We start from the raw sequence: 14,215 nt of genomic DNA, 5'->3' as shown, positions 1-14,215 counted from the left end.
TCGATTGCGATCTCCAGGCTGCTAAAACTCCAGCCGCGCAGCAGAGCTCAGGCAGGCTGCCTTCATACTGTGGCCCCATGCCACTCCCGGAAACGGCCGGTTGCTGGCACATCTCTGTGGCTCGTGGTGGGGAGGGGAGAGGAGGGCGGCTCTGCACACTGTTCCCCACCCCCAGCACCGTCCCTGCAGCTCCTATTGGCCGGGAACTGGAGCAGCGGTGCTTGCAGGCAGTGCACGAAGACACACTGTCCCCCTCCCGCCAGGGGCGTGCAGAGACAAGCCAGCAGCCGGCCGCTTCCAGGAACGGCATGGGGCTATGGCAGGCAGGCAACCTGCCTGAGCCCTGCTGCTCTGCCGCCTGGGAGCTGCCTGTGGCAGGGAGGATAAAAATCAATGATTTTTTTGATAAAATAGTTTTTGAGAAAAAAACTATCTAAAGATAGTTTTAATTAAGATACATTATAGCTCAAATATATCTCATCATGAAATAGGGATTATAAATTCTAATTCTATAGTAAAAGACAATTATTCATGTAATGTTTAAGAAAAGTTTTGTAAATGAGTTCCAGTAGTTCATGGATTAGAGACCCTATCTTATGGGGTTCCACAGGCTTCTGTATAGATTATTTAGGTTAAATCTTTCTATCTATCCAATGGGACTCAGTGCTCAGTCTATAAGATACCATCAGAGATGTTTAATTTTGCAGTTCTCAAACTGTGGATTTGTGTCTCCAGAGATAACATGCTTGTTAACCGCAAAAAATGTTTTTAAATAAATAAATAATATAGAGAGGTGAGAAATAACAGACCTCAACCTTATTGTCCCTCCACAAATTTGTGTACACAGAGTCAATCCCTTACCTCTCTCTAAAAGTGCAAAGTTTCAAAAAGTTCAATGAATAGAAGATTGTTGGGGGTGGAATAGATCTGGACAAGGAGAAGTCGTCTGGAGATAAATGTGAGAAGGGAGGGATAGGCAGTAGAATCAAAAGCAAAACTGTTAGAGCAGCATATTCCAGAAGTCTTGAGGTCTGAGTGTAGCCTTCATTGATTTGAGCTCTATCATACCATTCTCTCACTAGAAGGGGAAACCTAAAATGGCAGCAGCCTGTAAAAGAGACCCAGTTTGGGAATAAGAACCATTCAAGAAATATATATTTGCTGATGAGGTTTTAAAGAAAGTCACACCAGTGAACTGGTGGAAGTCACTTAAGCACTTGGATTCAGAGACTGTTGAAGTGATAATCTCACTTTTAACAGCAGTAGCTTCTTCTGCCGGTGCAGGAAGAATATTTTCTTCCTTTGGACTAATTCATTCCAAATTGAGAAACTGTTTGGGATCTGAAAAAGCAGGAAAGCTTGTTTTTCTTTTCCAGATTATGAACAAACAGGAAAATGAAGGTGAAGATGAAGATGACTGAGTTAGCTGCAGAAGCCAATATTTTAAGTTTCTCATGTTGACCTGGCTGACAGTCGATTTTTTTTTAAAATATTTCATTTAACTATTTTAGTTAACAACTTTAACAAAAACAAATGTGATTTTAAAAAACTTGAGTATTTAACTAAAATCAAAAATTTATATGCTGTTTTGTTAAAATATTATATGTTTGCTGTTGAAGAAAAAAATCCAGAATACATAATGTTATTGTTTTAGTTAAATAAAACAATTAAAATGTCTGTCTGGTGATGTTCTCCTCCTAATACAGCATGGCAAGTAAATCCTCCAAATAATAATTAACCTGTTGAATTGGAGATGGTTCACCTGCCAGTGACTTCATAAATATCTGCTTCAATTACCTTTGGTAAATGAAATAACCAAATAATCATTCATTTTCTGATATAGCTGAAAAAATAATCTGAAAAGTTTTCAAAATAAATCACTTAAAAATGTATAGTGTGTACCTTCTAAAAATGAAACCTACATCTATCTGTGAGCTGTGAAGAATATGTATTAAAGTTATAACAACCAACAAGAATCCACTTTTATGAAGTGAGCTGTAGCTCACGAAAGCTTATGCTCTAATAAATTTGTTAGTCTGTAAGGTGCCACAAGTACTCCTTTTCACGTTTATGTAGAAATCCATGATTAAATCGAGTCTTCCTGACTAGTGATTTAAATCATGATTTAAATCAATTTGATTTCAATCAAATCCACCCTGGCCTGTGGCAAGCACCTCCTGGGCGGAGCCTGCACCTCACACCCTCTCCTGTACCCTAACACTCTGCCCCAGCCTGGAGCCCCCTCCTGCACCCAAACTCCCTCCCACAAAGAAACTAATATAACAGCTGTTCTTAGGTAAGAAGTAGGCTATTTTGAATTAACTATATTCTACATGTTTTAAGACTGAAATGTAACCACAGAACTGTATTATGTTAATTAAAAGGCAAGTTTAGTATAGCGTTAATAGCCTCAATGCCATAATTTGATTATTTTGTTTTAAATTAGGAAAAAGACTTGTATACAGGGCCCCCACAAAATCTAACAGCCCCGGGCCCACAGAAGAGTTAATCCGGCCCTGCATGTGACTTCATGAAAAGTCTCTGTAGGATCATGTTTATGTTTTCTAGTTATAAACCAACTTAGCTACAGCTTATACCATGGTCCCATATCTCTCTCCCTCCTTTGTTAATTACAAGTTACTTTATCAGTTAACTAGGCTTTACAATAACAGCACATTAGACTAACAAATGCATCAGTGAAAAAAAATCTCATTTTCAGATCACTTCACGACACTTTGCTAGTGCCCACACTTTGCTAGTGCCCATATTTATTGCATCTATGTATAAAAGAGGGACTCAGACACACTAAGGATTTTTTTTAAACACAGCAGCTAAAAATCATGGTTTTTTAAAGTCATGTCTTTCTTCCCATTTCATAGCCTTGAACTGCTAAAGTGGATTTATTTAAGTTTCCCTGATTTCACAGAGATTTTTCTCTACTAAGGTTTCATAACTTAAAACCTCTTTAACATCCTTACTGTGAGAACACAAACTTAAAACACAAACTGATAAGCAAATAAGCCTTTGCCATATTTACAATCAATGCCACCTTCTGACATACTGGACTTCAAGTCAATTGAAGCATTTCAGCTTTAACCAGGCAGTACTCCTCCTTCAGGGTTTGCTGCCTGCAGTAAATGGAATTTTTATTCCTAAATCATTCAGGTGTTTAAGGGTTTGTCTACACTTAATCTGAATTAATTTTCAAGGTAGGATGTGAAATTGAAGAGCAATAGCCATTCCTGAGTGCCTTGTTCAGGTTTTGCTTAACCCGCTTTTGGATTAAGCTAAACCAGATGGTACTCAGTTCCATAAAGAGTGTCCACAGATGGAGTTATTCCAGAATAATCTCATGTACAGACAATTCTTAAATATAGTTCTAAAAGCCTCAGTTTAGGGGGCTCCTATTTTTGAAATTTTTAGCTTGGGTGGATAAAAAAGCTCACAATAACTTTGTTAAATGTACTGAAAGTCTAAATTAACTTTTCATTGTTAACACTGACACAAGTTTGTTTTGAAGTGACTAAAATTTTATGTCACTAAGGAAAGTTTCATAAAGATACAATTTTAGAACCTGATACTCCAGATGCTTCCACAACTGACTATTATGTGATTAAAGTTACATAGTTACTTACGTAGTTTTGCAGAATCAGGGTTATAATTTTCAATATTTTGTTTTGTTTTTCCACATTAAGTTTTATAAAATTCATGTAAGATCCTTCTAAGTAGAGGCATTTTTAAAAACCCAGCATCTTAATTTGTTATAAATTTTAATCTGAAGTCACAATAGCACAAGTTTTCAAATTTCAATTTTAAAAACCCAAATGATTAAAATAATGGGTCTAAATTACTCCCACTCTGTTTAATGTTTTAGTATTTAGATTAGCCAACTGGTATTCTTTTTACCTGTTTTGAACTCTACAGAATTTATATTTTGTTTTCGAACACAGTTAACATCTATGATATATAACTGCATACGCAAAGAAATCAACATATGTCAAGAGAGACTAGCAAGTGAGGTACTATCTTTTATTGGACTACCTTCTCTTGGTGAAAGGCAAGCTTTCAAGCTATACAGAGCTGTTCAGGTCTGTGTAACTTGAAAGCTTGTCTCTTTAACCCACTTTGTGTCTCTAATATCCTGGGACCAATACAGCAACAACAACACTGCAATATTACATCAAAAAGCATTTACCTTGATTGTTCAGCTTAAATCATCATTCAGCATCTGCAAATGAGGAGACATTAATTTGCAATATGTGTAACCAATTTGTTTCAGCCAATTTTGCTTTAAGAGTAGCTAAGCATAAAATAGTAACTTGTAATATATCAAGAGATTGTACATGCACATTTACTCTGACAGTTCATATATCATCACCAATACACAGCATACCAATTGGTTTAAGGATGGATAGATAGATACACAAATCAGTTTTTCTAGAACAGTTTTGTGAATATATAATACAAGATTCACTGTCATGCCCCTCTCAAAAAGGAAGCCCCAAAACAAGAAAACCTACTATGAAAAGCCATACACAAGACTCTTTTCTTAAGCCTCCCCTCCATCTTTAAAATTAATCTAGAGTAAATAACAGGAATGACATGGAAAAAGATTAGATCATTGAATTCCAAACCCCTGCAGGATAGTCCCCAGAAAAAGGTCATATCAAATACTGAACTTATACCACATTTGATTTTGACTACAAAACCAAAAAAAGGAATTTAAAATGTCCCCCACCCCAAACACACACACAGTTTTGTGACTCACAGAAACTATTTTTCTAGGTATGTCCTCAACCTTCACTAAAATCTTGGGGGAAACCTTGTCTGTATTTTTAATAAAATGCAATATTTGTGAATACTGCATCTTTAGACTGATAAATTTGCATCTTTTTGCTGTTAAGTGGATGCTTTAATATATACAATACGTACAGTACCTCAGGAGCTTTTCATTTAAAGTTTCTTGGCTTGAACACTTAAATTCACAGTCTTTATATTGAATTAAGGGTTTTACATTTAGTTTGATTTATTTACAAATTTGTCAAACATTTTCATTTGCTGGCAGACAGGAGAATGCAACATTGTAGCAAAGACACTATAGAAAATACACAGCATATGCCAAATCCTGTAGTTCCTAGGCCCTTCTGTAGTCTGGCTACTGCACCATTGAAGGTAGCTGGGGATTTCTAAAATTTATTAAAAAACAAAACAAAAACCAAATAGGGATCCAGGAAAACCACTAATTAGCTTTCCTTTTTAACTGCAAATGAACTTGAGAAGGAGCCTGACTGCTTTATAGATACTGAAGCCAGTATGAAAGATATCTAATAAAATTCACTGCTTGAGAAATTCTAGTAGTTGAATATATGAAGCCTAATCCACACTACAAGTAAAAGTGTCTTTGTGACCAGTTTATGACCTTCCTGTACTCTTGGTACAAATAATGAGAATTGGTGCCCACTTTTCATCAAATAATGGCTGACAAGTATGCATTTTTGTACAGAATCTAGCATAACAGATCATCAAATCTTGTTTGGGGACTACAGATATGGCTACAATACAGATAAATAATATTTGTTTCTACACCTACCGTGCTGCCTAATCATGTTCTTATCAATGCATTCTAACTGAAAAGGAGAGCCGCTATCCCATACAACCCCTGCAGAGGATAGAATGCAGGGAGAATGTGTATATAGAGTGGTACCATCAGCACATGAAACAATGCTGATGGTTGTCCAACCACGCAGCTGATTACACAGGCCCTCCTAATCACGTGGCCAGAAAATAAGGCTGCAGGAAGACAGAGTGGATCAATTTAAATCACCGATTTTAATCATTATTTAAAAAGGCAAGCAGAAAACAATTTAAATAGATTTAAATCTTGATTTCAATTGTACTTTTTAAGGTTTTCTTTCCTAAAGAAAGGTTAATTCTCATTAGTTGGTAACCTTTAAAACATGTTGATTTGCAACTAAATATATCCTTTACACTAAAACGGGAACTTTTTGATAACCAGGACAATACACTATTATACAGCTTAATGTAGTTAAGATTCTTACTTTTTACACTTGTATGTTAGAAAATGGTGAATGATGCATTTCTTATTTACTAGATTAATTTTTTGCTAATGATTTGTGTCAAGTTCTATTTGGATGGAAACTGGAGTACAATTAAAAGTGTGCAAACAGGATGTTATTTTTTGTATGAAATTAAACTACCTTAAATGCGCAGGATACACAATAAAAATATTTATATAAACATGTTTTGCCCTTAAAACATTGATTTATTAAACAAAGGAATCATTATTTGTCGGTAGTGAATTGAACTGATGGTTTCTGGTCATCATGTCTTTCAGATATTAAATTAGTAGTTCTTATCCTCACACCTAGTTTTTATTCATAGATAGTTTGGAAGAAAAACGTTCCTGCTTTTTCAATTCCCACTCAATTTCTTAATTTTGAATGAACTAATCAATGAACTGAACTAGTTGAATAAACTGAAGTGGAGAAAAAGATTCTTTCTGCAGCCACAGAAGAGACTACTACTTCAAAAGCTGGTTTAGCACGTCAACAGGCCTTCTTTCCAGGTGCTTAGTCAGTGACTTCCATAAGTTCAATAGTCTGAGAACTTTAAAACCAAGCAGTACATATCTGTGGCCTCATATTTAATTATTTTAATAGATTATTGTAAATTTAGGCCTTATACAGCTTGTCATTTTAAATAGGTTTATTCTTTAAAAGTATTTAAATACCTTTTTTATTTTATAATTTGTTTAAATCATCCATTTTTATCCTGCAGGAAGACAATTGTGTACCTTGCTGAGCCTCTGTCTGGTGCAAAACACTAGCTATAATACTAAGAATAATGTGGTATCTAAAGGCAACTGTGTTTATAGTCCACTATACCATTAACGGATTACAATTTCAGTTAAAAGTTGTAATATGAGTAGTGCCAAAGAAACCACCAAGCTTCACAGGTGTTTGACCAGTTTAAACTTGTACTTTGAGTAAAGGAGTAGCAGGAGGTGGTGCTCTAGGGAAAGAACATGACAGCTTGTGGCCCTCAATCTATGTATTTATTTGCTACAGACTTGTTCAGGGCCCTGAACTAGGGTGAGGGTTATAATTGGAACCACTATTACTGAAAGGAGGGAGATGGGGCCCCAAGTGTGACCCTTTAGTTACATTTTAAAACATATTCAAAATACAAGAATAGACTAGAAAAAGTGTCTAACTAGAGCAGGTCTGAAATTTTCAGATGAAAGTTTCACTGCGAAATGCTGATTCATGGAACCTGAAATGTTTCATGGAAACACACTTCAGGTTCAATAAGTTCTCTCTGAATTGCAGGCAGGGGTTTGATGGAAGCATGCCTGATTCCCAGCTGGCTCATGTGAGTATCAGGAGTCTGCAGTCCACAGCAGCCCCACAAGCCGATCTGCTCCATAGTCAGTGACCCCAGGCTTCTAGAGTTCCTGCAGCAGAGCCTGGAAGCCCTGGCTTGAACTGAGGCTTGGCTCTCAGGTCTGCATAAGGGTACCTGGAAGCCCTGAAAATGGCAACTTGAGCAGGTGTCTCAGGCTTTCCAGGCTCCTTGTCATGGAGCTGAGAGCCTGGAATTTCTGAGCAACAGCACAGCTACGGCTTCTGGGGCTCCCTCCTGCCAGAATTGGAAGACTGGGTCAAGCCATGGCTCTCAGGGTCTAGGCTCCCAGCACTGCAGCATGGATCCAGAAGCCCCAAGAGCCCCAACCCATGTTGCAGCTCCCAGAGCTTCCAGACTCCCTGCCACTGAGCTGGACTTCCATGCCAGCAGGCTCCCCACGTTGCAGGAGTCAGACAGCGCTGGGAGCCAGCTAGCCCGGGAGTCTAGAAGCTCTGGGATCCCAGACCCCCTAGGCCTGGACCAGCCCACATGGCAACAGTTTTAATCTTCTCAATGATTTTTTTTTTTTTTCAGAATCTCCAGGTCACAAGAAATTTCAAAATGTTGACATTTCCCAGAAACCTGAAATTCCAAATTTTGGCCAGCTCTAATTATTATAACCCTTTCCCCTACTACGTTCTCTAACCCTTCTACTATGAACTACTTTTCAGATTGGAAATACCTTGTTAGCCTCCCCAGCCCCCTTTATTTTGATTTTTAAAAATGATACTTATAACCATAAGCCATAATACTTAAAGCCACAGCCCAACAGCAATAAGCTATCCCAGGAATGCATTCTTGGCTATTGGTACACTAAGGCTTGGTCTACACAACTGGGTTAGGTCGAATTTAGCTGCGTTAGGTCAATTTAAAAATGACTGCGTCCACACAACCAACCCCGTTCCGTTGACCTAAAGGGCTCTTAAAATTGACTTTTGTACTCCTCCCCGACAAGGGGAGCAGCACTAAAATCGACCTTGCTGGGTCTAATTTGAGGTAGTACGGACACAAATCAACGGTATTGGCCTCCAGGAGCTATCCCAGAGTGCTCCATTGTGACTGCTCTGGACAGCACTTTGAACTCCGATGCACTAGCCAGGTACACAGGAAAAGCCCCAGGAACTTTTGAATTTCATTTCCTGTTTGGTCAGCATGGCGAACTCAGCAGCACAGGTGACCACGCAGTCCCCCCAGAATCGTAGAGCGTAGAACGTTTCTACGCTCCCCCATCATCTCCGTCCCTGAGGTTACTGCAGATTAGAATGCGAAAAAAAAACGCACTCACGATGACATGTTTTCCAAGCTCAAGCAGTCCTCCTGCACAGCTGAATGCATGAAGGCATTCAGTGGCAGAGCCCAGGAAAGAATTAAGTGAGCACAAAGAGTGGAGGCAGGATGAGATGCTGAGGGGGAGCATCTGTTGGGGAAGCAAACGGACATGATGAAGCATCTGTTGGAGCTGCAGGAAAGCCAACAAGAGCACAGACCCCCGCTGCATCCACTGTATAACTGCCTACCCTCCTCCCCATGTTCCATAGCTTTCTCACCCAGACACCCAAGAACGTGGCGGGAGAGGCTCCGGGCACCCAGCCACTCCACTCCAGAGGATGGCCCAAGCAACAGAAGGCTGTCATTCAAACAGTCTGATCTTTAGTGTGGTTACAGTAAGCAATGTAGCCTTGTCCTTCCCTCCTTCCCCACCCCACCCCAGCTACCTTGTCCATTATCTCATTTTTTTTTTAATTAAGAAAGAATGCATGGTTTCAAAACAACAGTTACTTTATTTTGAAGGGGGGAGAGTGGTTGGATTACAGGGAATTAAAAATCAATAAAGGGGGCGGGTTTGCATCAAGGAGAAACACACACAACTGTCACACCGTAGCCTGGCCAGTCATGAAACTGGTTTTCAAAGCTTCTCTGATGTGCAGCGCACCTTGCTGTGCTCTTCTAATCGCCCTGGTGTCTGGCTGCTCAAAATTGGTGTCTGCCTCAACCTTCCACCCCGCCATAAATGTCTCCCCCTTACTCTCACAGATATTATGGCACCATAATAATGGTGCACACAGCAAGCAGCAATAACAATGAGAATGTTGGTTGCACTGAGGTCTAACCTAGTCAGCAAACAGCACCAGCGAGCTTTTAAACATCCAAAGGCACATTCTACCACCATTCTGCACTTGCTCAGCCTACAGTTGAGTTGCTCCTTACTACTGTCCAGGCTTCATGAGCCATGGGAGCAAGGGGTAGGTGCGACCGCACGGTGCTGCCAGCTGGGAGAACAACCTGAAGCGGAAGCCTCCAGCTCGCATGATATTCCAGGCAGGACTGAATCTCCATGCGACAAAACTTAAGGAAGAGAATGACCTGGACTCTCTGGCTCCCATTTGGTGCTCTAAGAGAAGAACAGTCATGTCTGTCCAGGCATCCCTGATCAACCTCACCGAGGTCTGCCAGGAGCACCCAGGAGACGTACGACAGCTATCAGTCCTACTGCACCATCTGCCGCGAAGGCAAGGAGCTGCTGCTGTGTAGCAATGCAGTACCGCATCTGCCAGCAGCACCCATGAGATGTATGGTGACGGTGAGCTGAGCAGCCTCCATGCTTGCTGTGGTATGGCATCTGCACGGGTAACCCAAGAAAAAAGGCGTGAAATATCGTCTGTCGTTGCTTTCACGGAGGAAGAGAGGGAAGCCTGACGACATGTACCCAAAACCACCTGCGACAATGTTTTTGCCCCATCAGGCATTGGGAGCTTAACCCAGAATTCCAATGGGCAGCGGAGACTGCAGGAACTGTGGGATAGCTACCCACAGTGCACTGCTCTGTAAGTTGATGCTAGCCACGGTAGTGAGGACGCACTCCGCCGACTTAATGCACTTAGTGTGGACATACGCAATCAACTGTATAAAATCGGTTTCTAAAAATCCACTTCTATAAAATCGACCTAATTTCGTAGTGTAGACATACCCTAAGAGTACTTTCAGCTTCATGCCTCTCAACCAAGACTTTAAAATAAAAGTTGTTACTTTAAACCAATTTAGTTAAAACTTGTGCAGAACACTTTGTCGACACTTAGGGCTTGTCTATACTTAAAAGACATTTAAATCCACACCCTACTTCAATTTTAATTAACTATTCTAGAATGACTCCTCGTGTGGGCACACATTCCAAATTAAGAGTGTCCACACAGAACTGTTCAGAATAACTATACCCAAATAGCTCCATGTGTAGGCAAGCCCTTATTTCAGTTTAAAACAGATTTATTTCAGTTTCTTATATCAATTAGGAACAGATTTAAGGTAACAACAGCATCCACACAGATTTTTAACTAACTTGATTTAATTAAACCAGTGCAAGGTAGTTTGCAGACAATGCTATAGGCCCTTGGTCTCAGATTTAATCTACCTCCATCCCTGGGTGCAATTCACTGGTCAGGTTGCCCTTCTGCATTGTTTCCCTGTTGCTTTGCTGTACTGATAGTTCACATCCTCTGCTGGACAGCTTATCACATGTGTGACAGGCTACCTGAGCCTCTCCCATGGCAATTCTATTGTGGTTTCTTCTCTGTCTTGTTCCCTGCTCTGCTGATTACAATTACTTTTCATGGCCCACCTGCGCATCTCCCATTCCATGTGGATGCACAATTAGCTCCCTACTGGGATGTTTTACCTTCTTCAGCCCTACCATAAAACAGTCTCTCTTCTAGGACAACTCCACCTGACCCCATATCTCCCAGGCTCTAGCTACAGCCATCCATGAGATCTGCTACCTGGTATTTCCTTTGCAGTCCACTTCTCAGCAGCTGCCTCCACTCTGCTGCCCACAAATCACCTGATTCTCTCTGTGCCTGATAATTTCTTGCCCTGGGATGTCACTTCCTTTTCCTAGTAACTCTGGCTAACACAGTGTTCTCTGTCAGCTAGATCAGCGTTTCTCAAATTTAATTGCACTGTGACCCCTTTCTGACAACAAAATTACTACACGTCCCTATGCACTGTGTTGCTCTAGAATCAGGGCTGGCATCAGGAGGTGGCAAGCAGGTCAATTGCCCAGGGCCCCACAAAGCTAAGTTACTCAGGCTTCTGCTTCAACCCCAGACCCCAGTGAGTCTAACACTGTCCCTGGCAACCCCATTAAGATGAATTCACGACCCACTTTGGAGTTGGGATTTAACCACTTTTAGAACTTATCACAAGACCTACCTATTACCTAAAGTTGTCCCTTAATAAAAGAAGTGTATTTTAAAAAGCAAACCGAACTCCATAGGAACTGGGAAGGGTGAAGACCAAATTCTCTGTTGAAGCCAACATCGATAATTAAATGTACATCTAGTTTACCTATTATACTGTTAGACAGGTGCTATATATGACTCCTGCGAGCAACTCCCTCTCCAGTGCTTACCTCAAAAACTGCTCATAGGTTTTTTTTGAAGCAGCAATTGTATGAAAGTGACATCATTTAAGTATGAAACCAAAGTGGATGCTGGCAGATTCAGTACTTGACACTGGATTTTGAACAGCAGCGAAATTGTTATTGGGGTTGTAAGTGTACGCAGAGTCAGAAAGACGACACTGCATTCTTACATTTAGAAAGGGAGTTTTTAAATGAAGGCTTACAAGTCACCAAAAATTGAAGCTGTATCCCCCAGGCTAGCCAGGGAGCTTCCCGCTTGCCGGTAGCATATAAGCTACTGGCATTTCCCATCTCGGTAATTACCTACTTAAGGTCAGCCTTGTTAGGCTTGCCCTTACAGTTACTTGGGGGAAAGTAGCTTTTCAAGCCACGCAGTTTAGGGACCTTCCTTCTCAGTCAGTCTACAGGAATCTCCCTTCGAAAGGTGCTGAGGGACAAGGAAAGCACCCCGCAGAAACCGAGTTAACCTGAGACAGGCTGGTGATTTCAACCGGCGCTGAGAAAGCGCCCTGGAGGGAAAGGGATCTGTCCCACAGTCACGCGATCGCTAATCACGCCACATTTCATTACAGCGCAGAAGAAGTTGGATCAGCGGCTTGACTCCGGTCCCCATCTTGAATTGCTTGTTTCCACAGCCAGCGCCCCCCCGGCCCCGCCCCCGGCAGCGCCCTTAGCCCCCGGCCCGGACCCCGGAAAACCGCGCGCGGGGCCACGACGGCCGCGGCCACAAGCCAGACCCGGAAACCCGGGGAGAGCAAGTGAGAGGTGGGGGGCTCCCAGCCCGGCCCCCGGCAGGCAACAAACGCAGACACCGCCCGCCCCGCAGCGCAGCGAGGCAGCGGCCGGGGCCAGGAGCGAAGCCCGGGGGGGGGTGGGCCGCCTGCACCTGCCAGGCCGCCCCGAGGCCCCGTCCCTCGCGGCCACCTCCCGGCCCCGGCTCCAGACGAGGCTCCGTGCGCTGTTACCTGCCGGGGGAGGCGCCGCTGATGTCGGCACCGGGGCTGCGCAGCTCCCGTCCCGCCTCTGCAGCCACCAGCTGGTACGGGAGAGAGAAACAACATGGCGGCGGCGGAGGGGGTGGGGCCTCTAGGTCACGTGACCCAGGCCGGCCGCAGACCCCCCGCGCTCACTCCCCGCCCGCCCGGGCTGGGGCGCTGCTGTGGGAGGGGCCCGCGCGCCTCTCTGGCAGGAGGCTCCGCCCCCAAACTGCGATCATTGGTGCCCGCCTGACGGCGCCCCCCTGTCCACGGGAGCCTCAGTCACCCGGTGCCGTCACTCGTGCTCGCCCCGCCCAGGCCCCCGTCGCCGGGACTGAGCAGCGCGCCCGGCCGGTCCCCAGCCACGTCCCTTGTTCCCCCCCATTCCCTCCCACGGCCCCTCCCCGCCATGCACACCGCTCACTACTAGCTCCTCTTCCCCCCGCCACTAGCCCACCCCCCCACACACACACACACCAGCCCGAGCTGGCCCCCTCCCCATCCTTGCCCCCCGCCACATACCCCCTTTCCCCACCCCACGCACACACTCCTTCTCCCCTGCCCCCCCTCCCCACCGCTCACTCACGCCCACGGCAGCCCCCGCCCTCTCCCCGCAATTGAGTCTGTCGCTGCAGGGTGCCGGAACTGCTCCCTTTTCCAAGGTCTTGTTCCCTGCTTTTGGAAGCTGCAGCACCAGCAAGGCTAAGGCCATTGCAGAGCGCAGATCAGTCCATGAGAAGCAGTCATCCAGGCCACTGAAGGAGGGGAAGATCCTATCCTGACTGCCAGACCACACGGGTCACGAGCACTGGGGAGGCATCCCAGCCACAGGGCCCCAATTGCTTTACTTTTACAACTGTTTGCCTTTGTGTAGATTCTTGTTCTCCCAATAGCCCTGATCTGTTTGTGAGGGTGACACAGCGCTTTTATGCTATGTCTTTTGCTCTGTCTCGGTCATCAGATCATTTACTTATACATGAATCACTTCAATAAATGTTTTTTTAAAATAAAAAAAGTTTGCAGACTTATCTTTGTTGAGAAAAAAACATTGAGTCATCAGCAACCCAGACGCAGCAGCCTGGCACTCAGATTAAAATTCTTATTTCCCCTGTGCTCAGTTGCTAATTCAGGCCGAAATGGGCTCACCTTCACTCTAGTCTTGAAGTCTGGCTGTGTGGGCAGCACGGAGTTGTATCATCAGGGTTTCAGTCCACAGACCTTTCCCCAGCTTCTTATTTTGTTATCCTGTCTTCCTCACACTCCACTGTGCTCTGCTTGTTTGTCTCATCCACCAGCGTCTTGTTCTAGACCGGGGTGGCCAACTTGAACCTGAGAAGGAGCCAGCATTGACCAATGTACATTGCCAAAGAGCACAGTAATACATTGCAGCCCCCATCAG

The 14,215-nt window shown here is 43.4% G+C and overlaps 2 protein-coding genes across 14 annotated transcripts in view; one reads left to right on the top strand and one right to left on the bottom strand.

Annotated features, from left to right (window-relative positions):
• The window catches only part of TRAPPC2 (trafficking protein particle complex subunit 2), a 22,667-nt gene extending 20,621 nt beyond the window's left edge, over window positions 1–2,046 (top strand). For both annotated transcript variants that reach the window (XR_007358054.2, XM_048861375.2), the window contains one exon: window positions 1,377–2,046. Coding sequence is in view for 1 of the 2 variants with exons in the window: in XM_048861375.2 (XP_048717332.1) it covers window positions 1,377–1,421 (45 nt within the window). In the remaining variant the exon portion in view is untranslated. The remainder of the gene's footprint in view (window positions 1–1,376) is intronic.
• Window positions 1–14,215, bottom strand: part of RAB9A (RAB9A, member RAS oncogene family) — a 20,320-nt gene extending 6,105 nt beyond the window's left edge. For 3 of the 12 annotated variants that reach the window (XM_048861267.2, XM_048861336.2, XM_048861320.2), the window contains exon 1: window positions 12,805–12,930. The gene's annotated coding sequence lies outside the window, so the exon portion shown is untranslated. Of the gene's footprint in view, window positions 1–861; window positions 1,109–4,195; window positions 4,229–8,710; window positions 8,843–12,804; window positions 12,942–13,962 lie in introns of those variants that run through there. The other 9 variants (XM_048861248.2, XM_048861329.2, XM_048861240.2 and 6 more) reach the window with 7 other exon arrangements.

The sequence above is a fragment of the Caretta caretta genome, chromosome 1 (assembly GCF_965140235.1).
Source record: "Caretta caretta isolate rCarCar2 chromosome 1, rCarCar1.hap1, whole genome shotgun sequence".
Taxonomy (NCBI): domain Eukaryota; kingdom Metazoa; phylum Chordata; order Testudines; family Cheloniidae; genus Caretta; species Caretta caretta.
This window is presented reverse-complemented; position numbering and strand designations above follow the sequence as displayed.